Source organism: Aulostomus chinensis, chromosome 6, assembly GCF_037954235.1.
Source record: "Aulostomus chinensis isolate RoL2024-O1b breed Wild chromosome 6, RoL_Achi_v1.0, whole genome shotgun sequence".
Lineage (NCBI taxonomy): Eukaryota > Metazoa > Chordata > Actinopteri > Syngnathiformes > Aulostomidae > Aulostomus > Aulostomus chinensis.
Window position 1 is genome coordinate 3,253,670 of NC_141325.1, and position 27,693 is coordinate 3,281,362.

Consider the following 27,693-nt stretch of genomic DNA (forward strand, 5'->3'; position numbering starts at 1 on the left):
CAAAGGTAAAACATAGAGAAGTCCAGAGATTTGGGTATTTAACTGTCATGTATTTGACTCGGCGAATGCGATGTAGACGTGAGCTCGTGGGCGGCGTCGCGTGTCTCATCGCCATCGACTTGGAAAATCATTGCACCAGAATAACTTGAGGATAATTCAGCAGCAGGTTGAGGTTGTTGGGGGGGGCATGAGACACGCCATTGTGCTTGGACTCTGATGATCCACGCCGAGTGAATGTGTTGCGTTGTGGCGGTTTTATCGCAGAGAGGAATTTTCTACGTCATCAGACGCTTCGTACTGATACTCAACACTGACGTGAGTGTCAGTGACCAACGGTGCCAGCTACTTCTGTTTACTCACTATCTGGACTGCGTTGTTGTTGTTTTTTTTAATCAGGGAATCATGGGATGGATGGTTACTTCTATCAGTACTGCACCCCCTGGTGGTGATGTTGAAGCACAACATTTCACACAAGTTTTTGTTTTTGTTTTTGCTTTGACACCATTTTTGAGGCACACTCTGGTTGTTTTTGTCGGTCAGTCAATTCCACCATGTAGCGTTTTTGTATATTTGTTCAGTACAGTGTATTTTTCATTAGTATGGAAGTCTTTTATAATATTACTGATGGGATTAGAAGTCTCGTCTGCCCACTACAGGAGCCAGAAACATCGTTGATGTCATTAGTTGTTTTTTTTTATACTTGCCACATAATGCATTCAGATGTCCGGATGAGAGCCCACTGGGATGCGGATGCGGAGGCTCCTAGGACACACAGTTAAGAGTGAAATGCTGTTTTTCTTTTTCCTGGCATTATGACAACTGTGATTAAATGTTGGTGCCTTTCAGGTTGAAACTTACTTCTGATGCAACTGTACTGTAATCAGGGACTGTCACTGCAGAGCCCATGTTATTGCATTTTACATAACCATGTAATAATTAATGCTCAATGGTTTTAACATTAAAGTAATTTTTCTTTCTAATTGTTTGCTCATTGCGTTTGTCCAACACCACACTTCACTGCCGTCTTTGATTCAAGAGTGTATGGTGACGAGGAAGGTCCGACAGAGAATGTCCCATTAGTTCTGTGTTTATTTTTTGTTTTCATACACCGCACATAACAATAACATTGTTAAATACCATAATGGAAGTGTTTACAATACAATAAAATCATTAAAAAAGGGAAAACTTAAGAAAAACAACACCCATGTCTAAAGTAAAAACTTCGTAAACAGCAAATGTTCATTCAAATCAACTAAATTGTCAAGATGGCGATAAATACACGCGTCCTTTAAACCTCTCCATATTTAAGGCATTCTCTAACTGCAAATAATCCGCTGACTGAAAGGAGACAGAGGGATGGAAATGATGGATGTTAGTGCTCCGAGTCAAGATGATGTCATTACAAAACGACTTCCAACCTGCTATTCAAAAGAGACAAACGGATCTCATTTTCTACGTTGGCGTCTTTACGCATGCATGTGCATGTGTGTGCAGAGAGACGAGGGTCCGCCCTTCTGAGCGCGTGTGCTGCTCGATGGCGTGTGGTGTTCATGGCAACACTTCACCCAGTAAGTGTGTTTAGGCTTTCAGTTCTTATAAACCGGTATCCCGAGCTCCTGAAGACCTTCCTGCAGTACTTTTTTATGACTTCGGACTGCAGGTGGAGCCAACCACATGTACTTAGCTCAAAGCTAATGGCGGCTGATGGCTAACAACATCTACAGCAACAACGTCTGTTTACAATCTCTCAAGGGCATCGTGTGGTGCAATCCAGGTCTTTATCCAGCTGGTTGCTTAGTAACGCACAAAAAAAAAGAAGAAGCAGTATTTACCTTTGAATGTTTAGCTTGAAGCTAATGGCTAAGAACAGCAAATACTTGTTCTGTTATGAGGCCAAATCAAAGTGTTGTTTACTGAACAAACGGCAGGAAGTGGATTAAACCGCTGAGAGTTTGTAAACAGATACTTTTGCGCAGTTTAGCTGTTGTAAGCCATTGACTTCCATTAGCTTGAAGCTAATGGAAGTCACCTCGGAGTGGCGCAGGAGGCACAGAAACACCTTTGTGAGCTCAAAAACACGTATTAGTGAGTACTTGAAAGGAGAGGTACACTTCCTGGGGAGAGTGTTGCTTTCAGGGAGAAAGTAAAGGGAGGCGTGTCCAGTGATCACTGGTGTCAGGGACACTGGGAACCATTATGTTGTAAAGTACAACAGACTTCTGAAGTGCGCTCCTGAACCTTTGGCCTTTGGGAGTTACGTGAGGATCATGTGTTAGAGGGTCGGTGCAACGATACGTAATCTTCCCTTTCAACACAGTTCACATCCGATAAAGTAGTGTCACTGAAATGCAGGAGAGCGTAGAAAGAAAAATAAAAGTGCAAATTCAAAACAAGTCGAGATCGAGCCACAACAGTAGCGTCTGATTGCACATCAGAAAGGCAGAGAACTCAAATGTGCAAAAAGGTCTTCTATTCTATGTTCCAGGTATCAAGTCCAGTGTTCTTCATGCATTTTGTTCCTCAGCCACTCATATTCATACATTCATCTGGAGCTGTGCGATATGACCAAAGCATCATGCTCAGGATTAGAGCGTCTGCTCTGAGCGAAGGAGGTGAGAGGAGCCTGTGGGAGGAGCCTGTGGGAGGAGCCTGTGGCAGGAGCCTGTGGCAGGAGCCTGTGGCAGGAGCCTGTGGCAGGAGCCCGATGGCGCCGTTATTAGCTGCATTCTCTGGTCAGATCGTTCAAACAGAAGTAGCCCCTCCTCCATGCACCAGCTTCTCCCTTTGTCTTGGCAGGTGGGAGTCCTTCACCCCCTCGCATTCATTCATCCTTTCATTGTTTTTGCTGTCGCCTTCATGCAAATGTCCTGCCTGCATCTGATCTGTGCCACGCAGAAGAACAACCGCACAAAGGCAGGGCGTGTTTTTCTATGGTCACATGACACAAGGTCCTATCACACAGCCCTTCATTCATCCCTTCACTCCATCACCAAATATATCAAGCCAGTCGAGCAAAGAAAGCAGAAGGTGGGAGTGTGAGAGGTGGCGTGAATGAGTGGAACCACCTGGGCTGTGCTACATGACCACCCTGAACGGGACAGCCTGTATTTGGGGGAACAAAACTGCAGTCCACACTTCTCAAACACTTCATCCCATTCAACCGTACCGATTACTCAAGTTAAAAAAGTAAGCTTTTAAATAAAAGCTACAAAAAAATGGAGTAAGAATGCAACAATGGAACCCAGAATTCATGTCAGCAGAGCAGTGTTGATGTTTTTAGATTCTTTTGGGGAAATGGAAATCACTTTCTAGCTTCAATTGACCTTTTGTGAAGCGTCTGCTCGTATTCACCAGGAGAAGGGTCCTCAGAGACAAGCGCGCGTCCTACCATAGGAGGAATCCAACACTTTGGCTCGTAATTTAAATACGTATCAAATACTTTCATGTTTTCATTCTCCTAGTTTTCAACAACACTTTCTATACGTTAATTGTACTATTTGTCATTGTCATTATCATCATAGCACTTGACTGTCATTACGATACTCTACCAGTGTTTCCCTGTCGCTGCTGTGGCGGCGGAGTAAACGCAGCAGATGACGATCTGGGTTATGTCGAGGGGAGAGGGACGGGGCAGAGCAGGGCGGGGTTACTGTATTTGACAAGTGGTAGAAGGGGTTGCCTGGCAACACATGCAGGTCGGGTTGACTGATTTGGGCGGGATCAGGTCCAGGTCCTCGTCGTCCGGTATCTCGTCTAAGCGGTAACCGTCCTTCAGCAGCTGGATGTTCAGATCCTGGTTGATTTGCTAGAAGAGAACAGAAGAAGTTTAATCTGGTCACCCGGGGTTAAACCTCCTGAAGGTTTCAAAGTCCTCAAAGCTCCTGCACTGTCGTCCATCTGACTCAGACATAACTCACTGAATCAACATCCTGCTGAGACCAGGACTCATTAAGAAACTGTTCACGGGATGTAAATCAGGTCCTTTTCTCTTATAATTGGACAGCCAGTGCCGTCTCCCCCTGCTGGCCACTAAAAAGGATGCACGCTGGCTTCAATTATCAGACTTGTGTGCAACGTGGAGCTTCCACACAGTTCATGTTTGTGTCATCTTCACACCAAGGACACATCTCCCCTCTGACTTCATCAGATTTTAAACAACTTAGCAGCATCAAGGTTTTTTTTGTCCTTGTGAGGATTTAGTGGCCGCACGTTCACAGGTGGAGGTACAGCCCATCAGATGGAGCTTCATCACATCTGTGACGAGTCACTCGCTGGTGCCGCCTACAAGTCACTGTCTTCATCCAAAGGCTTTGTTTTCCTGTCAGTTCTAGTCCTCACTCAGTCTCAGCTTTCGACATGAATCGCTGAAGACAGAAGTGTCCTGCTTCACCAAGTTACAGCATAATAGCCCTGTTGCCATGGCGAATTGCCTGCTTCCAGCTTGGCATTATGTAATGCTGAATGACAACGCGCTAAATTAGGTTACATCATTTATGTGCATCAGCTAATCATTTGCTAGAGTATATTTATAAGACCGAACCATCCAGAGCCAGAGAAGATGGAAGGTGGGAACAAGGACTCTCCCGGGGAATAAATATGACAACCAGGCTGCAATTTGCACTTGGCAGCGACATGGAGGAGAGGATTTGCAGGAGCAGATGCCCACAGACGACATTTCATTCCCTTCCTGTCTCATTTGTCTGCAGGTGCATCTGCAGCGTAATCACGCTCTCGCACGCCTACGGTCCTGCATTAACATGGATGAGCAGGATGGATGTGAATGGGTTGCTTCGAGGCGACCTGTAGAGCCTGGCTCTTGGCCTGCTGACAGTCACGGAGGAACGAAAAGGTGAGATTGTGAGTGGCGGTAGTAGCAAGTACTCACCTCAGCAGAGGAGTATCCTGACGATGAGTATCTAGACATGTCAAAGTCATCGTCGCTGAAACAGACAAACAGCAGTCAGGACTCTTCGAGGCTCTCGAAAGCTCAAGAGAGGGGGAGGTGTTTAAGGATTCGATCGTGAATACTCACCTGTCGGTGTCAAGAGCCACCAAGGGCTTCTCGTCTGGGCTCTGGTCTAAAGAGGAATAGCCTTTATTGGGCACTACCAACCTGTGGAGAAGCACGTTGCAGTTAGAAACATGAGAAACCATCGGAAGAGGAGAGAAACGGAGGACAACGTGGAGGGGAGGAGGGATGAGAAGTATACAGACAGGAAGAGAAGAGCGGAAGAGTCCTGTCAAAGATGTTGGCAGGAACGAGGGCTCATTCCTGCCCTCAGACGCTCTGAATCCCTGAAAGCACTTCCCTCTGAAGAGGCGAGTGACAGAAAACCTGCCTCTGACCTCACATGCTACAGGTGCAGTCGGTGGTTGTGATCCAATACACACTTTACACATGTGGTCATTTCATCCCTAAATATGATAAACACAGAACAGGTGAGCGGCTTCTGCTGACGACTCTCCGTCCTGCAGGGCGACAACATGTCGGTGACCGAGGTAGAAAAAAAACACATCCAGTACTCAAGTAGAAGTACAAATACTCATGTAAAAAGTAACTGCTAGAAGTAGAAGTAAAACAAAGAATTTCGGAAAAATGTTCAAGTGCCTGTAATTACATGTTTACTGATTTATCCTGTTTACTCAAGTGAGAGTAAAGAGGTCAAATCTATCGAAGCACAATGATGTTTTAAATCCTTTCCCAGATGTTACCTCGCTGAAGTCTTCAGTTGAGTCTATCGCTTCAGCAAAAACACTTGTTTTAACGTCCGTCCGTGTCTCACCGTGTTCTGGCCATGACGTTGTTCTTCTTCGGCTGCTGGTTGACTGGACTACCGACGGTGTTGCTGCTCTTCAACGAGCCCTTCCGAGCCAGCTCCCTCTGTTTCTCTGCAACCCCCCCCACACACACACACACACACACACACACGCACGCACGCACACACACACCCAACTCTAAACAACACATATACTTCATCAAAGACTGACTAGATGTACAACTGACAATCAAAATACGACAAATGTCGCTCCATGTCACGTTCAGTTTACGGTTCAAGTTCTTCTTGTGTTGTGATCGCTGACTGAAGGAAATCAGCATGATGGAAACACGCGTTCACCGGGGAGTGTGAGGATCAAAGGAGACGCCAACTTGTCGGACGGTGATTTGTCCCTCTGAACATGACAAACCAAGATTTCCCTGCATTTGAAAGCACTGCAAGACAGGAGGAGGATCAGCGTCTGGTCCTCAGCTGATCGGGACGTGAGGACGCTCACACTCGCGTCGTCCAGCTCGACGTCAAACCAGCTGCCGTCGTCTCTCAACCGGCAATGTAATACCTGGGAGTATTGATTCCTCTGCCTTCCTTGTTTCATTCCCATTACTGACAAACTCCATCGGTCTAGTCTGAGTCGGTGATGAGCTCCGATGCAAAAACATCAATTCACACCAAACATGGCGGCGGATCATCGTCATCGGCACTGTAAAAGCACAGCCGAGGTCTGTGAATCTCAAGGTCACAGAGCTGTGTGTCAAGTGTGTGACAGAGCAGTGACGAGCCTCAGTCTCTGCTCCTCCCACGAGTGTTTTATGAAGCATTCCTTCGTGCCCTAAGCTGTCAAGATGAAATTTTTTTTTAAGTCTATTAACACCTTAAGCGCCAGGGGGTCAAATTTACTCATACAACAACAAAAAAAGCAGTAATTTATTCACTATTAATGTCATGTGTGCGATGGTGTTTGTGTAGTAGCAGCAGGGTCCAGAGTCACATGCTGGCCTTCGTTATGGATACGAGACGAACAGATATGATCACAAATCAACGCCTCCCCTCCGCTGGAGGACCAGTCGTGATCTCGTACCGCTGGACACGGTTGTTACACACCAGCTAACAGAAATCCGGCACCACACATCCATACTGCTGATGAAGGCTCAGCTTCACCTGTGGGTGCTCTGAGGTTGTAAGAAGACGGAAGAATATTGATAAAATCTGTGACCATTAATACGCCTAATACTGCACGTTAGCATGTGGCTAACTGAGGCACGCCCGTGTGAGTGAGGACAGCAGCTGAGGACTGGCCTCCAGCCTCCAGCCGTTCATGAACACAAACGCATGGTAAAGATAATCCACTGATTAGAGCCGAGTCTCTTATTGATCAGCTGATTAAACACCAGCTAACAACAATGATTATTTTTCGATTTGTTGAAGCAAAACATTTTTTTATCCTCTCTCCACTGAGGGCGACGGCGCTTTGGAAACGTCTCTTTGGTGAACAGAAGCAACTTTTTCTGTTGGGCTCATGTTGGGATTGTGATGAGAGGATCAATGTCACAAAGCACTGATGGATTAATCAGGAATTGATAATCCTGGATTGTGGGATTTATTACTCAGCAGCATAAAACAAGCCATGAAGCTGCTGTGTATGGCTGCAGTTGGTTTGTATTACAACATCGATCCTCCCTCCTCACATCCCATCACACGGTGAATTACCCCCCCCCACACACACACACACACACTCAGACTCCTCTAAAAGCTGGAGCAGAGATTATGTCAGATGCAGACAGATCCTGTCCAGACCCACCTCCCTACATGACCACAGGAAGCTGATGGATCCCCTGCTACTACTCACCTATTTTCATCTGCAGGGGCGACGGCTTGTAGCTGATGGTGACGGGTTCACCCTCCCTGGTGTCCGAGTCCGCCTCCGAGGCCGTGGACGAAGCTGGATCCTAGAGGTGAGCCAGACAGGCCGGCGTGGACAGAAAGAGTAACTGAACTGAGTGTCACAGAGGCATCAATTATTCATTAACGTATTTTTGTTATGTTGCCCAGACTGCCAGAGCTCGCCGAACGAACAGATAAAACATCTTGTCCTCCATCTAATAAACACCAGTGGCAGCGTTTAAATGGATGAATCCTTCAAGCTGATTGATAATCTTCCAGATAAGAGACTCCAGCTGCACTGATGATTCATATTTCTTCATGATTATTATTGGGATATTATTGATAAAAGCAGTCCAACAACAAATGATGCTGGAGGGTTCAGGTTCATCCTCAAACCACCACCTTGTTTTAACACAGTAGCCAATTTCCAAGATAAGCAGGCTAAAGACTTTTTCTAAGGCCTTTTTAAGACAAATATTAAGACTTATTTCAACACCCATAACAGCAAAAGTCTCAAATACATTTAAGAAGAAAAGTTGTCATAACCTATTTATATGTTCATCTATATTTCTATATAGATTTCTACATATATGTTTTCTATTTGTCTAACAAAACAAGGGTTTGAGTGATATTTTTCAGGGGAGGTCTCGTTTATTATGAAGTTGAGTAGGCTGATAAACACGAGACAGATACGCAGTAAATGTTAAAAGTGACAACATGTACAAAGCTAAATTCACATGTTATTTATGGATAATTGCTTTATGAAAAATAACATGAACGATAAATAATTCAGAAACTTTTTTTTTGGGTGGTTCTTGACTTCCCGGCAGGCTTTCGGTGATCTACATGAACAAATGTGAGCTAAAGGATCATTTTACAGACTTTACTTAAGGGTTTTGTTTTTCTTCTGGTTCAGCTGTCAAAACTAAGCAGATACGGATAATAATGACAAAGGACGAATACTAAAGCTGATGGGCTAAACCATCAATCTGTGGAGTGAATGAATGAATGGATCTGTAGTGTTTTACACCTACAGACACATTTTGGATCAAGATTTAAGACTTTTTAGGAACCCTGTCAGGGATGGAACCAGCCATCAAGCGACCTCTGGTCCTCCACTGGGATTCCAGGTGTTTGGAGACACTTTGTCGGAACCCTCAGATGAGTAGAGGAGGGTGATGGGATGGGGGGGGGGGGGAGACGTGGACAGCTGTGGGGGCTCTCCGGCTGCTGGCCGTGGGCAGCAGAGGCCGCCCCGCAGGCTGCAGTAACCCCGAGCCCCGCTGCAGGCCAGACAGCGCATCAAATCCTACTTTAAAAAAAACAACAACAACAAAAAACCCTGATCTCATCATAATGACACTCTTTAAACCGCGCTGGCTCATGACGGCCAGAAACGCCGTGGTGGCCGCGGAAACCTGCTGCGTGGATGCTGAGGATGGGGAGCAGGGATGGGATGCTTGTTTTCGCCAGACATGACGGATGCTGCTGCTACTCGCTACGCAGCACACACACACACACACACACACACACACACACACACACACACACACACACACACACACGGACGCCAGCGTCCATCGACCCCCCGAAACTCACCATCCAACACGGGGGATTCTCTCGTGTTACTGCCTGATAGCTAAAAACAAAATAAAACCCCAAAAAAAGCCAAACTTCAGAAATCAGATATTCTGGTAGGAACCGATCGGCGTAACACGACGAGGCCTGAGTGACAGGAGCGGTTCCGTGTCGGAGCACTAACCGCCCGTTTCTGACGAACCGGAGCCGATTAACGGGACTCACCAGCGGCTGCATCTCCGCCTGCATCTCCGCCTCCTGCACGGCGCTCGGCACTTGGAACCTGTCTATTTCCTCCATCATCGTGGCGGCGGCGCCTCCCGTCTATCCTCCCCGGTCTCCTACTACCGACTGGAAGCGTTACCCGCTCTTCTTATTTTTAAACTTTTATTTTTGTGGTTAATGGCGAGGGCTATCAGATTAGTAAGGGTCTCCGTGATTCTCCGGCGGCGAGCTTCATCCCAGCAGGCAGAATGTTGTCGACGGTGGTGTGACCACTTCGGGTGACGGTGAATCCACCACCCACTTCCGGATGGGGTATCCCAAGCTGAGGTCCGGGGACCGTGTGGAGGACTGTAGGAACGTATAGCGAATATGATCCTCAACTTCATCAATAAATGGCCATTTATTGTTATCTGACAGAATATCCAATGGAAAAAAAAACATATAGAGACTTATTCAGCGTGATGATCTTCACAAATCAATACAATTTTTACGATATTTGAAGGTTAAACTCCAGTTTTAGAAGTAGCCTACAAAGCTAACGTTATGCTATCAACAAACCGACCTCAACAAGGTTAGCATAGCATAATTGCCTAAATCATATTTTTGCCAAATTGAGATTATCTCCCTAACTCATCTAACTAGCTAACCTAAAAATGTTTTGTTTTTTTCCTGAAAACCTTAAAACATGACTTAAGCAAGGCAAGGCAAGGCAATGTTATTTGTAGAGCCCGTTTTCACCAACAGTTTGTCTCAAAGGGCTTCACATGGCATCGTAATCCTCTGCCCTTAGACCCTCACATCGACTGAGGAAAAACTCCATAGAAAACCCTTTTAACAGGGAAACATCGGAGAACCCTCAGGGTGAGCAGCAGAGGAGGATCCCTCACCCAGGACGGTCCTTAGGTAGTAATTGCTATGGCTATGACGCGTTTTTAATGGCAAGTTTTGCTGTTGGTAGTGTTTTTTCTCAGCAGGAACACCATGTTTTCCAACTAATTCCTGTTGAAAAGTCTTAATTCCAACTTGTTTGAGTGAAATCCATCATAAGCTACGTTTACATTTGGCGTGATGACCTTCAATGTTGTGGCGGCACGGTGGTGCAGTGGTCAGCACTGTCGCCTCACAGCAAGAGAGTTCCGGCTTCAAGCCTCGGCTCCATCATTGGGTCTTTCTGTGTGGAGTCTCCATGTTCTCCCTGTGCCTGCGTGGGTTCTCTCCGATACTCTGGCTTCCACCCACAGTCCAAAGACATCAAGAGGGGACGAGGTGAACCCAGCCTCTCACCTGAAGGCTGCTGGGATAGGCTCCACCCCTCGCCACCTTTAAGAGGTAGAAAATGGATGGACCTTTGTTGTTTCATCACGTTAGCTGCCGCCATTTACAGACACATACAGTTTGAAACAAGTGTGGTACGTGCGGATTTATCTTGTGCTGTACAACATAACGTTACAATCCCTTAAACCTGCGGGAGCTGAAGAACTCATGAGTGTCTTGGTTTCAAACTGCATTCCAGACTAAGTGGAACTGGGAACTTCCCCACTGACCTTGGAGTGTTGCAGGTGGCCCCAGGCGCGCATGAACTAACACATACCCGAACAACACAAACTGATATTTTTTTCAAATAACTTTTTTATTGGGTAATATTGTTGTTGTTTTTTTACCTTTATGCAAATAAATAAATAAATAAAAATTAAACAGCAGAAAAAAAACAAAACCATCTATCGACAACCAGAACTGAATAACGGTCCAAAGTTTGCCCGACAGCCAGACGTTGAAAACATAGAAAGCCAAATTCTATCCACATTTCCACTTTCACCAAACCTCCAAAACGGAACACTTTCTCAATCAGACATCCATGCTTACTTTTATTTGAGGGGGGGAAAAAAAAAAGGAAAAAAAAGTTGCAACCAGTTCCTACTTTAAACGCTCCGTTTCTAACAAAAACTGTGAAACTACATGCGGCTGTAGGAGTCAATTTAACTTCCTCCTCCTGGAATTTTGATTAAAACTGAATTAATTAATCGGTTAAACAGTTTGGAACACATTAATTACAGTCTGAGAAGGTTTTTTTTAAGTTAATTAGGTGTAATAGATATTTATTTAGAGAAAAGAAAAAAAAACAAGAATATTGGCAACTGTTCTGGATCCATAGGTATCTGCACTGATACTAACTCCATAAATTATTATAAATTATACTCCAGTTTCTTGCCCTGAATGGGAATGTATGTGGTTTCCCAAACTAACGAACAATTAAACCCACTGGTGTTTGATTGGAATCAAATCAGTTTACCGATCCACCAACACACGAACAGATGGAATCATTTATTTAGCGCACACACCCTGGTTCTGTATTTCAGTGCAACGTTGAAGTACTCGTGCTTGAGTGTCCTCCTCCTTGTACTTTTTAATCTAGTAAAGTTATCTGACATTTACTGTGACATTAACAGTATTGCTAAAATCGCCGCAGGTCCGACACTCCAGAGGCTTCTTAAATGTTAATGCCTCTACCAGCAATAATCCACGAACGTCAACGTGAGTATGACAAAACAGAGGAAAGCTAATGTTCAGCGCAACTGGCAGTAACCTCCCCCTGGTCTAGAGTTCCAAAACAAGCGCATTTCATATACTTGTATACTTTTATTTGTGTACATTTTTAATGAAGACCTTTACATGTGTTTACATTGTGGTATTTAATTTTTTTACTTTAAAAAATGGGTTGTTTCTTTATTTGTAGGATGCAGCTACAGACTGAACCCCGTCTACCACGTTCCTGAGGACCCTTGTCATTGCAGTTGTGTGTGTGTATATATATATATATATATACAGTATATATATATGTGTGTGTGTGTGTGTGTGTATATGTGTGTGTGTGTGTGTGTTCTCAGTATATCTTCCAGTACTGTGCACACGGCTCTCTGTTTTCTGTAAAATCTTATTGGATGTAAAAGTAATGTCATAAATAAATAAAACCCACAAAGAGGTAGAATATTAATGTGTAAACTTACATGTACCACTAAATGATCAAGGTGGTCGGAGTAATTTCTCCCTCCTCCTGCGATGGTTTATGTAGGAAATGTATGAAATCCAAAATCGATGCATAAGACGACACCCTGAACTCGGTGGTAGGAACATTTTCAGCATCATTTATGGTGTCGTTTCTGGCCTGAAGGGCCTCCCCTCTATGAACATACGATTCCTTTTCTTTTCCAGTCTTGCATTTCAATGATATAAATTATTTAACTTTCTATTTAAAATCGTAGTTTAGTGGTTCAAACTATTATTGGATGAGTATCTGACGAACCCTGATCCTAAAATGACAACCAAAGAACACGTAAGGAGTAAATCAGACCTCCAGCTGATGAGGGACCCCAGAGACAGGAGGTCCTGACATGATGTCGTTACCTGGGATCCCCAGCAGAGGGCAGCAATAGCACACTGTGCTGCACAAGAGAGGCGAGGACAGACATCAGGAGATGGTCCAGTTCTACAGCTGGAGATGGTCCAGTGCTACAACAGGAGACAATCCAGTTCTACAGCAGGGGATGGTCTAGTTTGAGACCAGGAGATGGTCTAGTTTGAGACCAGGAGATGGTCCAGTTCTACAACAGGAGACAATCCAGACGACGGCTGATGAAAATGTCATAATTCATCTCAGCAATATCCCAGCACATGACATTTGTGTTTCCTTCGACTGAAAGTGAGATTTAAGGAACAGAAGAAAGCCTGGTATTATATTTGTGCTGGGGGGGAAGCAGCAGACAGCCCCACACAATCTGCCATTTTTCAAAGTGGCTTCACATTAAACAAAATGACTTTGTTGTACATCATCGCTTAAATAGTGCCCGAAATGTCATAAATCTTTAGAGATCTCGAAAACAACGTCCCTATTTAGAGGCTGTGACAATGACAAACCGCAAGGCCACTGACTCATAATGGTGTTTGACTGTCAGCCCAGGCTTCCGTCCAACTGGGAATAGAAGTTTCTGTTATAATGGCAAGAAAATCAGCCTCATTCTGCCTCTACTGGTTTATTCTCATCTCCCCCCAGAGTTTAAGGTTTATGTCATTATGAGGACACTGAAGCATCATCCACCACCAAGGCTGGATCCTGGATCTGTGTTGATCTGCTGCTCCAGGAATGTCTTGAAATTTGGTAAATTTGGCATTGGATACAACAAAATGGGACACTGCTTTCATTTTAGCAGAAAGAGGCATTTAGAAGCAGCAAGATTTCAGTGGCCTGAGCAGCCCAGCGGGCACGTTTCTAGTGACCGAGAGAGAGACACTTAAGTCTGAATGAATGAATGAGGAGTTCAGTCTGCCAGCATATTCACCCCTCACACTCTTAGCCTGAGCTCATATCCTCTGGCCACAACACACAGATCTTGTGTGCACACCAAACATATATGATGTTCACACAAAATGGAAAAAAAAAAAAAAAATTAATTTGTATGGTGCTTCCACGCAGCTTGTAGTGCCTGAATCAGGTGCAGAGGCCCGAGTCCGTTCGAATCAATCAGCTGAAATCAATAAAAAAGCATCAGGAAAGTCAACTGTGGAGACGGTGGAGTGACGGCTGCAGCCACCGGCGAATTCACATTCCGGCTCCAGCTCACGTCTGATATTCTTTTCTTTTGCGCCCACATCAGTCGCGTTCGCGTGTGCATATCAACTCATTTTCGGATTGTTTTGATCGTACGAGCAGCGCCGTATTTCTGACGTGACCTCTGCTAGACTCTCCGGAGACCATCGACCAGTTGAGATTCATTTGTTTTGCAGGCATTTCAGACGTTGTCCATTTCTATCACATTATTTTGACAGAAGTTGAATTTCCTCTGATGCTTTTTTGTGTTTCCTAAGTGCTGCTCTGTTCTCATTGGGAGTATAGCGTTTCCAGTGGCATAATGATGCAAAAACACTTTGGGTTTAAACAGAAAAGAGGGAAATGGATCTCATTGTAATGTATTTATTGCCTCTCATGTATTCTACTTCAGAATGTCTCCCAGATTAAGTAGTAGCCCTCCGATGCAATTTTAGAAGAAAACACCACAATGACGATATAATTTCTTCCGTTATCTCAAAGGGATTCCCATCTTTGCAATTTTACTTTTCAATGACACATGGCTTTCATTCATTTTCTTCTATTTTTCAAAGGCACAGACATCAACAGATATTCTAATTTGTAGATAAAGTTGCCAGTTGCTTGTTCAATTTGGACAATTTTCAGCAGGCGTCCACAAATCTAGCCCATCTCATTAAACACAGCGTGGGTTCCGTACGGGATACTGACAGGGACCTCGGCCCAGCTCGGTGAAGGTCTTGGCATCCAGAACTAGAAGGAAAGTACTTTTCTCCTGGGAAAAGAAAGAGACGTTGTTTTATTATAAAGGTCAAGGAACACAATTTTCACGGTAATGATAATGAAGGTACCGAACCATTCGTCATCCCCATACATGCAAGAGTATATGTAGATCAAGTTCACCCTAGAAAACTCTCTCTTTTTGTACTCTTTAAGACTGAACCTGGCAATATTTTAATCAGTTACTCTTTCAGGAATTACTTCTCTGGTTGTGACAATAACTGACAAGACCACTCCATCATCTTCCTCAGTAGCTTTGGGCGAAGCAACGAAGACAGGCTCAGACGGATGCAAGCCAGGATAACGCCACACCTAGGCAGGGAACATTTCATAAAAATCTCCTTCACTGTGAGCTGCTTTCAGGTGATGATAGAAACAGTAGAAACACAGACCTTAAGCTCCTTGGTGTGGACGTCCATCTTCAGCAGCGAGTCGCTAAAGACATGTCCAAAGCCGCAGGAGTAGAAGTAGCGGTAAGGTCTACCGTTGTACTGGTCGTAGTTGATCTGAGGGAACTCAAGGCCGCCGTATTGCAGCAGCTCGTCATCATAAAGCTCCTCGTGGGTCAAGTAAATCTGAAGAGTCAGAATTTAACTCTTATTAGTGCACTTTTTGAATGTTATCTGACATACTTGCCCAGCTAACAAATGAGACCGGCTCATGTGGGCTCAGAGATGCAGCAGCAACAACATAAACATGGCTATCAGCAGAGTGGCTGGGCCACCGTGGTACCCTCTGGCTCTAAAGACTTATCACAAAGGGCGAACAAAATAATTGCTAAATGGAACAAAGGTAAAAATAAAGTATACTAGTTTGACCACATCAGACTTTGTCAAGTATCTGATCATGTAAAAAGGTCGGTCACATTAAAGTTCACGCTCATGTGAGCAACTACGTGGAACGTTAGCTCAGCTGGATCAGCTATAAGTTAGCTGGCTATGAGTTTTATGGGAAGTTTACTTGGTGTTCGCTGAATATTTTTAAAAGATGACGGTTTTCCTGTGCTGGCTTAGCATGATGATTTTACAGGGCTTGCCACCTCTGGCATCAAAATAAATTAGCGAGAGCGTGGACTTGAAGTTGCGATTAAAAGACTTGACACTTGTGAGTATCTCTGGCTAACACAAGCAAACAGAGATACTGCTCACTCTGCCTCTGTAACCATATGCTATCAATGCTGTATTATCCTGCATAACAATTTGTTGTTTTCCCACCATCTTAAACATTAATTGTGAAACTTTTTTTTTCATATTACAGCAAAAAAAAAATCAATAGCAGTTATTAAGCCACATTTTTACTGTTGCTTTCACAGACTGACAGCAGCCAATTAAAATAACCAGCTCTTTCACAGCTGCTTTTCCGCCACAGCTACAGAACATAACACCCCCCTCACTGACAGCTACCACAAGACAGTGTCATGAGGGTTGTCATGACAACTAAGACATAATCTTTCCTTTCAACTTGCCAGCTTCATTGTACCATAAAAATGTTGATTTGTGCATAGGCCACATGTTACACCTCACTGTTTAATTACCTTCAGTAGACTGAGTTAAACACGTTATTTAGCGTGGACAACATGTCTCCTCCTACCTCTTGAGGTTTTGTTTCTTCTTCTTTGCCGTGGCTTTGCAGTTCGGCAGAGTTACCAGGTTCTGGTCCAGAGGAGTTTGTTCATGCACCCCCAGAGGTAGGACGTATCTCCTGGGGAGGTTTCTGCACAAGGAGTTGTAAAACTACAGAAAACAATTAGAGATTGAAAAATGTGAGTGTGACTCTTGTGAATGTAATGATAAACAGACCAAAAGAGACCATTGAAATAGTTTGATGCTTATTTACAGGTGGTTAAATGTCTAATATTGCTGCAACTGAATTGCATTAGAGGTAGATGGAAACTGCAGCAGATACTGACTGAATTAACTAATTCTAAAGAAGAATTGAGGGACATATATAATACAAACATGTATATAATGGTTAGGTAATACCAGTATAAACAATATACTTGCTGAACAATTGAGCAGAAAGGAAAGCAAACACAGCAATGAAATATTAGAATGTCACATGTATGAGCAGATAAATATGTGTGTCGTGTTATAACAACGAAAGGAGATGCTATCTTTTCTAAAAATGGAAACCAGGGGAAGCCTTAAGAAGGAAAAGAGGAGTGGCCTGAGAATGGAACCCTGTGGAACCTCAGAAAGGAAGACAAAAAGGACCTTAACCACCACAGAGCTGCGGACAACTCATGGCAGTCCAGTGCTTTATTGTATCAAATGCAGCAGTCAGATCAGATGTCAGTGTCTCCAGTCAGTAGCTAATATAAGAGCATTTCAAAGCCATCAAAAGCGCAGATCAAAACACAGGATTTGAAGTTACTGTCCACAAACTCACCTTGTCCAGGTCCTCTCCTGAGTCTCTGCAGTAGTTTTCGAGGGTGAAATATCCGATGACCTCGCCATTGTCTCCGCAGCACATGTCCATAACCAAGAACCCTTTGTCCTCAAAAGCATTTATTTGATGCAGTGTTACCATGGCTGCTGCCCGGTACTTCCCTTGACTCTCCTGTTGAATCAAACACATCGACCAACCAGAGCACTTGAATATTAAAACGTTAGAAGGCTTTTGGACAGGGGGAAATGCACTTAAACATTCAAGGGACAGCTCCCTCTTTGCTGGTATTACTGTAACCTCACAATGTGAATGTACGACATTGCGTGCTTCATTAGTTTTCTGTCAAATAAGATGACAAATTTAAGAGAAAAAGCTCGTCCCTCAAGATGCGTTTTATCAAACTAAATTAGAAAAGCTTCATAAGGCATGAAGAGATTTGCCGCCAACTTTTCTTGTTCAGACTATTCATCAGCTGGATGTGTGTTTTTGCTCTTATTCTCCGTGTACCCACCGGGCCAGTGTGCCAGTCCACCAGGTGGAAGATGATGTCACACTTGGGCTCCCAGGTCATGATTTCATGGAAGTTCTTTCCTTGAATTCTGTACCGCAAGAACTTCAGCACGTCCAGCTTGAGTGGCTGCTCAACGAACACGAAATAGTTCTCTGACATGACGAGAGAAGATAAGAAGATGTCTGCACGATGAAAACCATACGGACATGTAAGCAGGTAAAATACAGACATAAAATGATCGATGTTTTTTGACTTCTTGCTGCAATTTAGCATTTTGTCAATGTGTTGAGTTCCTCTGTGTTTTGACTGTAAGGTTTGCAAATGAACTCACAATGTATGGTTTTGAAAGATTTAATCACAAGGTACCAAGAGCGACAGACAGGGCGACTTTATACAAGGCAGAGGAGGCTATAAACAGAGGTAGAGAGCTGAACAGAGAGGAACAGTGACTGTCAAATGGAGGCAGAGTATGAATAAATTTGTTCTCTTTCAGTTGAAGTAGGAAAAAAACCTAAATCCTATGTAGAATTAATTAACTCCATGTTGCTATAAACTCAGCAAAGAGGCTGTGGCCTTGCTGTGCTGTGTGTCTCACCGAAGCTGTGATAATAGCAGGGTTTCCTGGGTTCAGCTGCACGGATGGAGCAGATCACTTCAGCTCCACTCAGGTCTGCGGCGTCCTCCTTCACCACCCCGGCGTCAGGCGGAGGTACGCGAATGATGTTGTAGAAGAAACCTGACGGGGAACAAAGATGGTCGGACGGGCCGGCGTGTTACACAAGGACAAGGACAATCGCACGAATCCAAGGTGAGGAGAGAAGACATGAGAATGAGGGAAACACAACGACTGAAGAAAATAGAACTCCCTCATACCAATGACGGGGAAGAAGCATGCAGGCACCAGAAAGGCATAAACTGATATGCGATCGTTAGCCTGAGAGGAAGTTTTGGACGTCGACACAGTTGTGACATATTTATGGTGATGCTGAGTTTTCTGGAAATGCAAAAGCAACTCCTAGCACCCAAACTGTCTTATTCTGGGGGAAGTTAGAGTTGAAACAGGCGGCACTCAGACGTGGGTAGGAAGGTCAAAGTGTAGGTAGGAGGGGAGGGAGGAAGGTGGGTAGGAGGAGGCAAGGGAGCAAGGATTAGAGAAGGTTACCGCTTTTGCCGTAAGAGTTGCCCATGTTGTACGTGGCTCCTTCACGGTCATAATGTGGGTGAGCTGTGGCTGAGTTGACAGCAATGTAGCGACTCCAGTCCACCTGAAAGTGACAAAAACCATCTTTTCTGTCTTGACACCAACAGCCTCTCATCTTGGCTGACTCTCCAGCGACTCCCAGCACTGACAAGAGACTTCAGTTTCAACAGTGTACCTTCTCCTTGGTGTCCAGACTTTGGGGGTCTATGCGTCTCATGTAGTTGGTTTCTGTGCTGACGTAATAGTCTCCCTTGTACTTGACAAAGTTCACACTGGCATTGTCTGTGGCCTCTGTGCAGAAATACAAATATCAGTTGTTATACATGGTGAAACTCGTCCTCTTATCGTACAAACTCTTCTTTTTAGGATGCTAAGCTGGTACTTCCGTCCCTGTCAGACAAGTACTCACACTCCTGCACGTGCACACAAATACTGACTCTCCTCACCTCAGTAAAAACACACTAGAACGTACGACAAACCAAAAGCATAGGAACAATTTTTCCTCTGCTTGTCTGATTTTTTTCTGTCTCTACTGTTCTGGCGGCAGCCTTGATCCACGCGTGCACAAATGAGACTGGGAGGTTTAATGCTGCTGCATCAGGATGCACTGAGGTGATTTACAAAGGAGAACATGCAGCTGCTAAAGAAAACACTCCTACTGGGGATCTGAAAGCGGGAAAAGAATCTGGCAAAGATTTTCTTGCAAGGATCCGGCATGGCCAACGTCCCGAACTCTGACACCACGATGCGATTCTTCTCCGAGTTCCTGACGTAAGAGTCACTTCGCAGGAAGCGGCTGCTGTAGGTGACATCGCCGTCACACAGGTGGAACCGGTGCATCATGGCCATGCCGTCAAACCAGTGGGTGTATCTAGGTAGAGGAAAGAAGGCAATTAATTTCTCACCGGGGGATTTGCGTAAGCGGCACGTGGGATGTGATGGCTGTAAGACAACAGAGGCAGTGAGAAAGAGTCCTCTGTGGATGCAAATGAGTTTCTCCCTGCACACGGAGGCAAAACTCCTTATCTTGTCGCAGGCGGATCTAAAACAGCCTGTGGGGCTTCACATGTCTGAGGCTGACTCATGAGTTGTGAACTCCTCAACCACATTTATCTGATTATTTAATGTGAAGGATTTCAGGGGCCTGCAGACACACAGAAGTATTCAGCGTTTTTGTTTGTTATCATGCTGTCAGTCGGCTGGTTGAGAGTCGCTGTAGGTCTCAATCCTCACTTTTTTGACACATACATATAAAACCAACTGATTTGAAGACATTTTGATTTTATCGTTCTTGACTGTGTTTGTGTTGCTCCGGGGAGCTTCATTCTGCACAGACGTTCGTGGTTGCAGTGGAGGAAGTATGTTGATTCTGGTGATTCTGCCTTTTCCTGCTGTGTCTCCATGAGTTTACCACGAAGCTGGTCAGCTGCACTCAGCGCTAGTTAGTGGATGTCACACGCTAAAATGATTCACATCAGGATATAGGAATTGTTGCTGTGTGCATGTTGTACCTGTCTTTCCCGAATTCAAACTTCCCCGGGCCGTTCCTCAGGAAACTCCCATTTATCCAGGAGGGGATGGTTCCCTTGATGGCGGTGGGGATGGGATCAGGGGTTTCCTCGACGGAGCGCACCACAGGCGCAATGCTCTCTAGTCCTCTGGCCAGAGGACAACTGTGTCCACTAGGATCTGAAAAAAAAGGAGTGAAAAGTGTCTGAACACAGGACACAAAATGTTATTCATGAAAAACGTCATGTAACTTTGGACATGCGTGAATGAGGGAGAGAATGTGACGAGCCTGCACCAGAGCATCCGCGTGATTCAGGTACGAAGACCCAGAACCAAATTAATTGTCCCTCCGAAACTCTACGAACAGGAACTGCTCATTTAATAATAATATAATGGAGATGTTATAAGAGATAGAGATCTGTAAAAATAGGACAAAGAGTGTATGAAAGTTCACTCAAAGATAGAAGTACAAGGGTGTGTTTGTGGGTGTGTGGTATATATATATTTAGATATATATTTATACATATATATATATATATATACACACACACATATACACACACATATATATACACACACATATATTTATATATATACACATATATTTTTATATATACACACACATATTTATATATACATATATGTTTATATATACACACATATTTATATTTATACACACATTTATATATACACACATATATTTTTATATATACACACGTATTTATATTTATACACACATGTATTTATATATATACATACATACATTTATATTTATATATACACACATTTATATTTACATATATTTATATATACACATATATATTTATATATACACACATATTTATATTTATACACATATTTATATATACACACATATTTTTATATATACACACATTTATATTTATACACATATTTATATATATGCACACATATATTTATATATACACATATACATTTATATTTATACACACAAGTATTTATATATATACATACATACATTTATATATATACACATTTATATATACATATATTTATATATACACATATATATTTATATATACACACACATATTTATATCTATACACATATTTATATACACACATATATTTATATATACACACATTTATATTTATACACATATTTATATATATGCACACATATATTTATATATACACATATACATTTATATTTATACACACAAGTATTTATATCTATACATACATACATTTATATATATACACATTTATATATACATATATTTATATATACACATATATATTTATATATACACACACATATTTATATCTATACACATATTTATATACACACATATATTTATATATACACACATATACATTTACATTTATACACACATGTATTTATATATATACATACATACATTTATATATATACACATATTTATATATATATACACATTTTTATATACACACACATACATTTATATATATACACACATGTATTTATATAGATACACACACATGTGTGTGTGTGTGTATATATATATATATATATATATATATATATATATATATATATATACACACACACATATATATTAGTAGCAAAGATAGGATGTGGCTAGTATTGTTTAGCATTGCAATAGTTTTTTTCTTTAGCAAGTAACATGTTAATTTGCGTACGGTGCCGTTTCCACATCGATGCTCATCACTGATGAGACAGTCTTCTGAAAACGGACCAAACTGGATCAACATGGCACAAAGAACATAGATGCTACAACGTTTGGAAGAGTAGAACCAGGCAGACAATCCGCTTGGTACCCAAGGGTTGGTCTGTAGGGGCTGAGAGGTTAATTCAGGAGCTTCTCTGGGTTCCACAGTGGGGCTGGAGGACAGCGGTTGAGGGTTAACGGCCCAAACGTCAGAGGAGGTGTGTACTCACGGCCGGCTGCTGGTGGCTCCGCAGTCTTGGGCATGGCTGCTCGTTCTGCTGATGCGCTCAGAAAAACAGGATCTTTATAGACACTCATAGCCTCCTCATATAGAGGAGAGTCACTGAATCCTTGGACACTTTCCAAGTCCAGGAAGTGAACTGTGGTACTCGACAACAAAGTAAAGTACAAAGGACCCACAATGGCAATTTCAGAGCAGAGATATTTAGGAATATAATCTACATTTTGAATCCTGCACTAAAACTGATTGTTGAATGCCCCTGAAACCAACTGTCAAGGTTATTATGGTCTTTTACAAGCAGCTGTGGTGGTCCTGTAGCTGTCGTGACACACTGTGCTATTCTCCTTCCGCAAGCGACCCTTGGTTTATGCGTCTCTGCGATTTGCTGCTTTTATCTAATCTGCCTATACGTTGTCTCACCTTGTAAAGTTTGTGGTTTGCCTGCGTCCTTTCGCAATCAATAAGAAAGGCAGAAAACCACGACGTCTGAATGAAATCAACAAACGCAGCAGCAGTGAGAAGCAGAAACAAGCATCTGTCAACATGAGAATGAAGGAGGACGATAAAAGCAAATCAGCAGCAGACAGTCAATGTTTGGAATTACTGCAGCCCTCCGGCTCCAAACACACCGCCTGTGGCAAATAAGGCCCCCGCCGGAAAACACACGCAGGTTTCAAAGGCACAACTACATAAAGCAGCACTTTACACATTGTTATGTTTTTATTGGTGGACTCTTCCCACTAATCAGAAGAAGCGGCTGCAGCTGTCCGTCACCGCTGTGTGAATACAAAGAAGAGCACAGGAAGTGAGCTGAGCAGCTGAAGTGGGTTACTGCGACCCGCCTCCATCACATTCATACATGATTTGCTCCACGGGGGGGAGGAGCTGCGGCGGCGGCGGTGGCCAGCGAGGACAGTTTAGTGGCCCACAGTCATATAAAGCAGCGAGCCTCCACAGAGTGTCATTGAGAGTTCAGCTGCTGCTCTGATTGTTCCAGCAGGCTGAAGTGTACCTGTTACAAACCCCTGAGGGGGTTTCACTCGATGGGCTCTGATACTTTTCAGCTCTGAAAGCAGACAGATTCTTCAGCTCGGGTTGATGTGTGTTGCTGTAAATTCAGCGCACACCTCAGCTCGCTATCTGGTGTCATCTGGCCGTTATCAAACTAATGAATACCACAGGTTTAATCAGAAAACGGGAGCGGGAGGCATCTACTCTGGACACCAGCCTGTGATGGGTTTAACAATGTTTTCAGATTTGAAGAGTAATTTTAATTAGCTTTCAATTAATTGCATATCGCAGCAGCAGAGGAGCTCACACAAGCACACACAGGGATGTATGTGTGCACAATTCATTAGCACACACACACTAATTGTGTCGGAGGTTTTTTTTTTTTTTGGGGGGGGGGGTTGTTGTTGCTGTAGAAGCCTTCCAAGCATTTTTCATTCTGTCCCTGCAGTGTGAGAACGGGTGAGTAACACCGGTCAAACTTTAAATCACAGCTCAAAAATAAAACGGCTTGTAGATTCAGCTGAAAGGCTCAAAGTATTTATGATGAGGGCGTTTTCTGTGCAAACCTCCTGCTGTCACTTCCCCTGAACCGTATTTCAGATGCTGAAACACAGAACAATGCATGGAAAGTTTGATTCTTCAGACGTTTGTCACACTAAAAGAAATCCAGCATGAATTTTGCTGCTGTGTAAGAAACGAGTGACTAACAGATAAATTGTCCCATCTAGTGGTGAGCTGGAGAACTAAATGATTCATGAGCAGAACTTGTATCTGTTTGTGCATTCCAAGGAGAACGTCTTTATTTCTGATGTGGGGAGTGATTCCGTTGTTCTGCTCCACTCTCACTACCTTCAAATTTCCCCCTCCTGCAGCCCTCGGGTGCGGCACCCCACCTACCGGCGTCGATGCCAAGCCCCACAGCTGGCCCTGGCAGGTCTGCTAACATCTACACATCTGTCAGTGTTTTCAGAGGAACTGGCAAACCTGGTCTGAGCCTCTGACATCAGCTGATTAGCAGCCAGTGGCTGCTGAGGAAAAACTATAATTAGATGTTTTACTTCTGGCCTATTTTATGGATTTTTACATATTTAATACTGGGTTGTGCCTCTGATGTGAATCTGCTCCCCTTTATTTTGTCGATTCGTCACCCATGCCGACACCACCCCTTTTATTAAACACTTTCGCAAACTTGATTGCGGTCATCAGGTTTTGTAACTCCAACTGCAGATTCTCTGGGTACTGACTCCCTGACCCCAGGCCGGTCTATGAGCAGGAGGCTCTATGGGGGCATGAACACCCAGCTGGTGAATCCACGTCCACGTTCTTGTGATAGCGCTGCTCTGAAAACGAAGCCCTGATGAACACTTGTGTCATTGATTCCAGTCGCTCTGATGAGATGAGTCTTTTCTCACCTTTTTCCTTTTCTCTCTGTCTCATTTGCAAGACACACACACTCTCTCGCTCTCTCTCTCTCACACACACACACACACACACACACACACACACACACACACACACACACACACTGAGATACTCTGACAGGTTAACAGGTGTGTCGTATCCTGGAACTCTGTATCATGCATCAGCCTCAGCGCGGGTGCGTCCTAACTCTTCCTCCGGTTTCTCTGACGTGATCCATCACTCCTGAAGCAGCTCGGTCTGCAGCATCAGCAGGTGATCAGTTACCAGCTGATATCAGATCAATAATCTACCGGTGACTGCCTGCCTGCATTTGAACGGCTTCAGTCGAGACGAAAACGCCGCCTTCACCAACTCTGCTTTCAGGGTGATGCTGGTTCATGGATCATATTAGGACCGCACCAAAATTTAAACACAATACCTGATCTCATTATGCTGACTGATTAGAAATGGAGGCGTTATAATGAATGGAAGTTGTTCCATCACATTATAATGTAGTCGTGTAATTTTCACATTAATTACACTTTTAGGTGTCACGGAGCATTTAATTACATTTATCTGGTGACTAAATCACCCTCCAGTTATTAGACTGTCAGTCACGTCATTCATGTTTAACTGGAATCGTTTTACTGAGGCACAGCTGAGGTGTTCACATGCTGCCGTTCAGGGAGGTGAACTTGAGTCCAGACAGGTCCTGGCTGATGAGGGACCCCAGAGACAGGAGGTCCTGACATGATGTCGTTACCTGGGATCCCCAGCAGAGGGCAGCAATAGCACACTTTGCCGCACAAGAGAGGCGAGGACAGACATCAGGAGATGGTTTAGTTCTACAGCTGGAGATGGTCCAGTTCTATAGCAGGAGATGGTCCAGTTCTACAGCAGGAGATGGTCCAGGTCTACAGCAGGAGATGGTCCAGTTCTATAGCAGGAGATGGTCCAGTTCTACAGCAGGAGACTGTCCAGTTCTACAACAGGAGATGGTCCAGTTCTACAACCGGAGATGGTCCAGTTCTACAGGAGTAGATGGTCCAGTTCTATAGCAGGAGATGGTCCAGTTCTACAGCAGGAGACTGTCCAGTTCTACAGCAGGAGATGGTCCAGTTCTATAGCAGGAGATGGTCCAGTTCTACAGCAGGAGACTGTCCAGTTCTACAACAGGAGATGGTCCAGTTCTACAACAGGAGATGGTCCAGTTCTACAACCGGAGATGGTCCAGTTCTACAGGAGTAGATGGTCCAGTCCTACAGCAGGAGATGGTCCAGTTCTATAGCAGGAGATGGTCCAGTTCTACAGCAGGAGACTGTCCAGTTCTACAGCAGGAGATGGTCCAGTTCTATAGCAGGAGATGGTCCAGTTCTACAGCAGGAGACTGTCCAGTTCTACAACAGGAGATGGTCCAGTTCTACAACAGGAGATGGTCCAGTTCTACAACCGGAGATGGTCCAGTTCTACAGGAGTAGATGGTCCAGTCCTACAGCAGGAGACGGTCCAGTTCTACAGCAGGAGACGGTCCAGTTCTACAACAGGAGATGGTCCAGTTCTACAGCAGGAGACTGTCCAGTTCTACAGCAGGAGACAATCCAGTTCTACAGCAGGAGACGGTCCAGTATACAACAGGAGACGGTCCAGTTCTACAGCAGGTGATGGTCCAGTTCTACAGTAGGAGGTGGTCCAGTTCTACAGCAGGAGATGGTCCAGTTCTACAGCAGGTGATGGTCCAGTTCAACAGCAGGAGGTGGTCCATTTCAGGAGGAAGGAAGGTCCAGTTCTGCAGCAGGAGATAGTCCAGTTCTACAGCAGGAGATGGTCCAGTTCTACAGCAGGAGGTGGACCACTTCTGGAGTAAGGAAGGTCCAGTTCTACAGCAGGAGATGGTCCAGTTCTACAGCAGGAGATGGTCCAGTTCTATAGCAGGAGATGGTCCAGTTCTACAACAGGAGATGGTCCAGTTCTACAACCGGAGATGGTCCAGTTCTACAGCAGGAGATGGTCCAGTTCTACAGCAGGAGATGGTCCTGTCCTACAGCAGGAGACGGTCCAGTTCTACAGCAGGAGATGGTCCAGTTCTACAACTGGAGATGGTCCAGTTCTACAGCAGGAGATGGTCCAGTTCTACAGCAAGAGACGGTCCAGTTCTACAGCAGGAGACGGTCCAGTTCTACAGCAGGAGGTGGTCCATTTCAGGAGGAAGGAAGGTCCAGTTCTACAGCAGGAGATGGTCCAGTTCTACAGCAGGAGGTGGTCCAGTTCTACAGCAGGAGGTGGACCACTTCTGGAGGAAGGACGGTCCAGTTCTACAGCAGGAGGTGGTCCAGTTCTACAGCAGGAGATGGTCCAGTTCTACAGCAGGAGGTGGACCACTTCTGGAGGAAGGACGGTCCAGTTCTACAGCAGGAGGTGGTCCAGTTCTACAGCAGGAGACGGTCCAGTTCTACAGCAGGAGGTGGTCCATTTCAGGAGGAAGGAAGGTCCAGTTCTACAGCAGGAGATGGTCCAGTTCTACAGCAGGAGGTGGTCCAGTTCTACAGCAGGAGGTGGTCCAGTTCTACAGCAGGAGGTGGACCACTTCTGGAGGAAGGACGGTCCAGTTCTACAGCAGGAGGTGGTCCATTTCTACAGCAGGAGATGGTCCAGTTCTACAGCAGGTGATGGTCCAGTTCTACAGTAGGACGTGGTCCAATTCTGGAGGAAGGAAGGTCCAGTTCTACAGCAGGAGATGGTCCAGTTCTACAGTAGGAGGGGGTCCATTTCTGGAGGAAGGATGGTCCAGTTCTACAGCAGGAGACGGTCCAGTTCTACAGCAGGAGATGGTCCAGTTCTACAGTAGGAGGGGGTCCATTTCTGGAGGAAGGATGGTCCAGTTCTACAGCAGGAGATGGTCCAGTTCTACAGCAGGAGATGGT

General features: G+C 44.3%; 1 protein-coding gene, 1 long non-coding RNA gene and 1 pseudogene across 5 annotated transcripts; 1 reads left to right on the top strand and 2 right to left on the bottom strand.

The window, feature by feature from the left end:
- Nucleotides 1-1,077: 1,077 nt before the first annotated feature.
- Nucleotides 1,078-12,048, bottom strand: fam219ab (family with sequence similarity 219 member Ab). 3 transcript variants are annotated; one of them, XM_086205876.1, is made up of 7 exons: nucleotides 10,535-10,685; nucleotides 9,462-9,809; nucleotides 7,624-7,723; nucleotides 5,784-5,889; nucleotides 5,033-5,113; nucleotides 4,886-4,940; nucleotides 1,078-3,805 (listed from the first exon to the last, which is right to left on the bottom strand). In XM_086205876.1, the coding sequence occupies exons 2-7, from the start codon at nucleotides 9,537-9,539 to the stop codon at nucleotides 3,647-3,649; spliced, it is 579 nt and encodes a 192-aa protein (XP_086062002.1). In that variant the 5' UTR covers nucleotides 9,540-9,809; nucleotides 10,535-10,685; the 3' UTR covers nucleotides 1,078-3,646. The 3 variants fall into 3 exon arrangements, with proteins under 3 accessions (XP_086062002.1, XP_086062000.1, XP_086062001.1); XM_086205874.1 differs by lacking the exons at nucleotides 9,462-9,809; nucleotides 10,535-10,685 and adding an exon at nucleotides 11,801-12,048; XM_086205875.1 differs by lacking the exon at nucleotides 10,535-10,685 and having other exon boundaries at nucleotides 9,462-10,119.
- On the top strand, nucleotides 10,312-12,896 carry LOC147259733 (uncharacterized). Its single transcript, XR_015116390.1, has 3 exons — nucleotides 10,312-10,790; nucleotides 11,929-11,993; nucleotides 12,196-12,896. It is a non-coding gene; the product is annotated as an uncharacterized LOC147259733 (long non-coding RNA).
- Nucleotides 12,897-14,294: 1,398 nt separating this feature from the next.
- On the bottom strand, nucleotides 14,295-24,317 carry LOC147259734 (carotenoid-cleaving dioxygenase, mitochondrial-like; annotated as a pseudogene). The gene is made up of 12 exons (XR_015116252.1): nucleotides 24,269-24,317; nucleotides 20,432-20,609; nucleotides 19,580-19,791; nucleotides 19,096-19,211; nucleotides 18,882-18,984; nucleotides 18,315-18,455; nucleotides 17,720-17,901; nucleotides 17,209-17,379; nucleotides 16,424-16,553; nucleotides 15,213-15,403; nucleotides 15,022-15,132; nucleotides 14,295-14,815 (listed from the first exon to the last, which is right to left on the bottom strand). The product of XR_015116252.1 is annotated as a carotenoid-cleaving dioxygenase, mitochondrial-like (transcript).
- Between the last annotated feature and the right edge of the window lie 3,376 nt (nucleotides 24,318-27,693).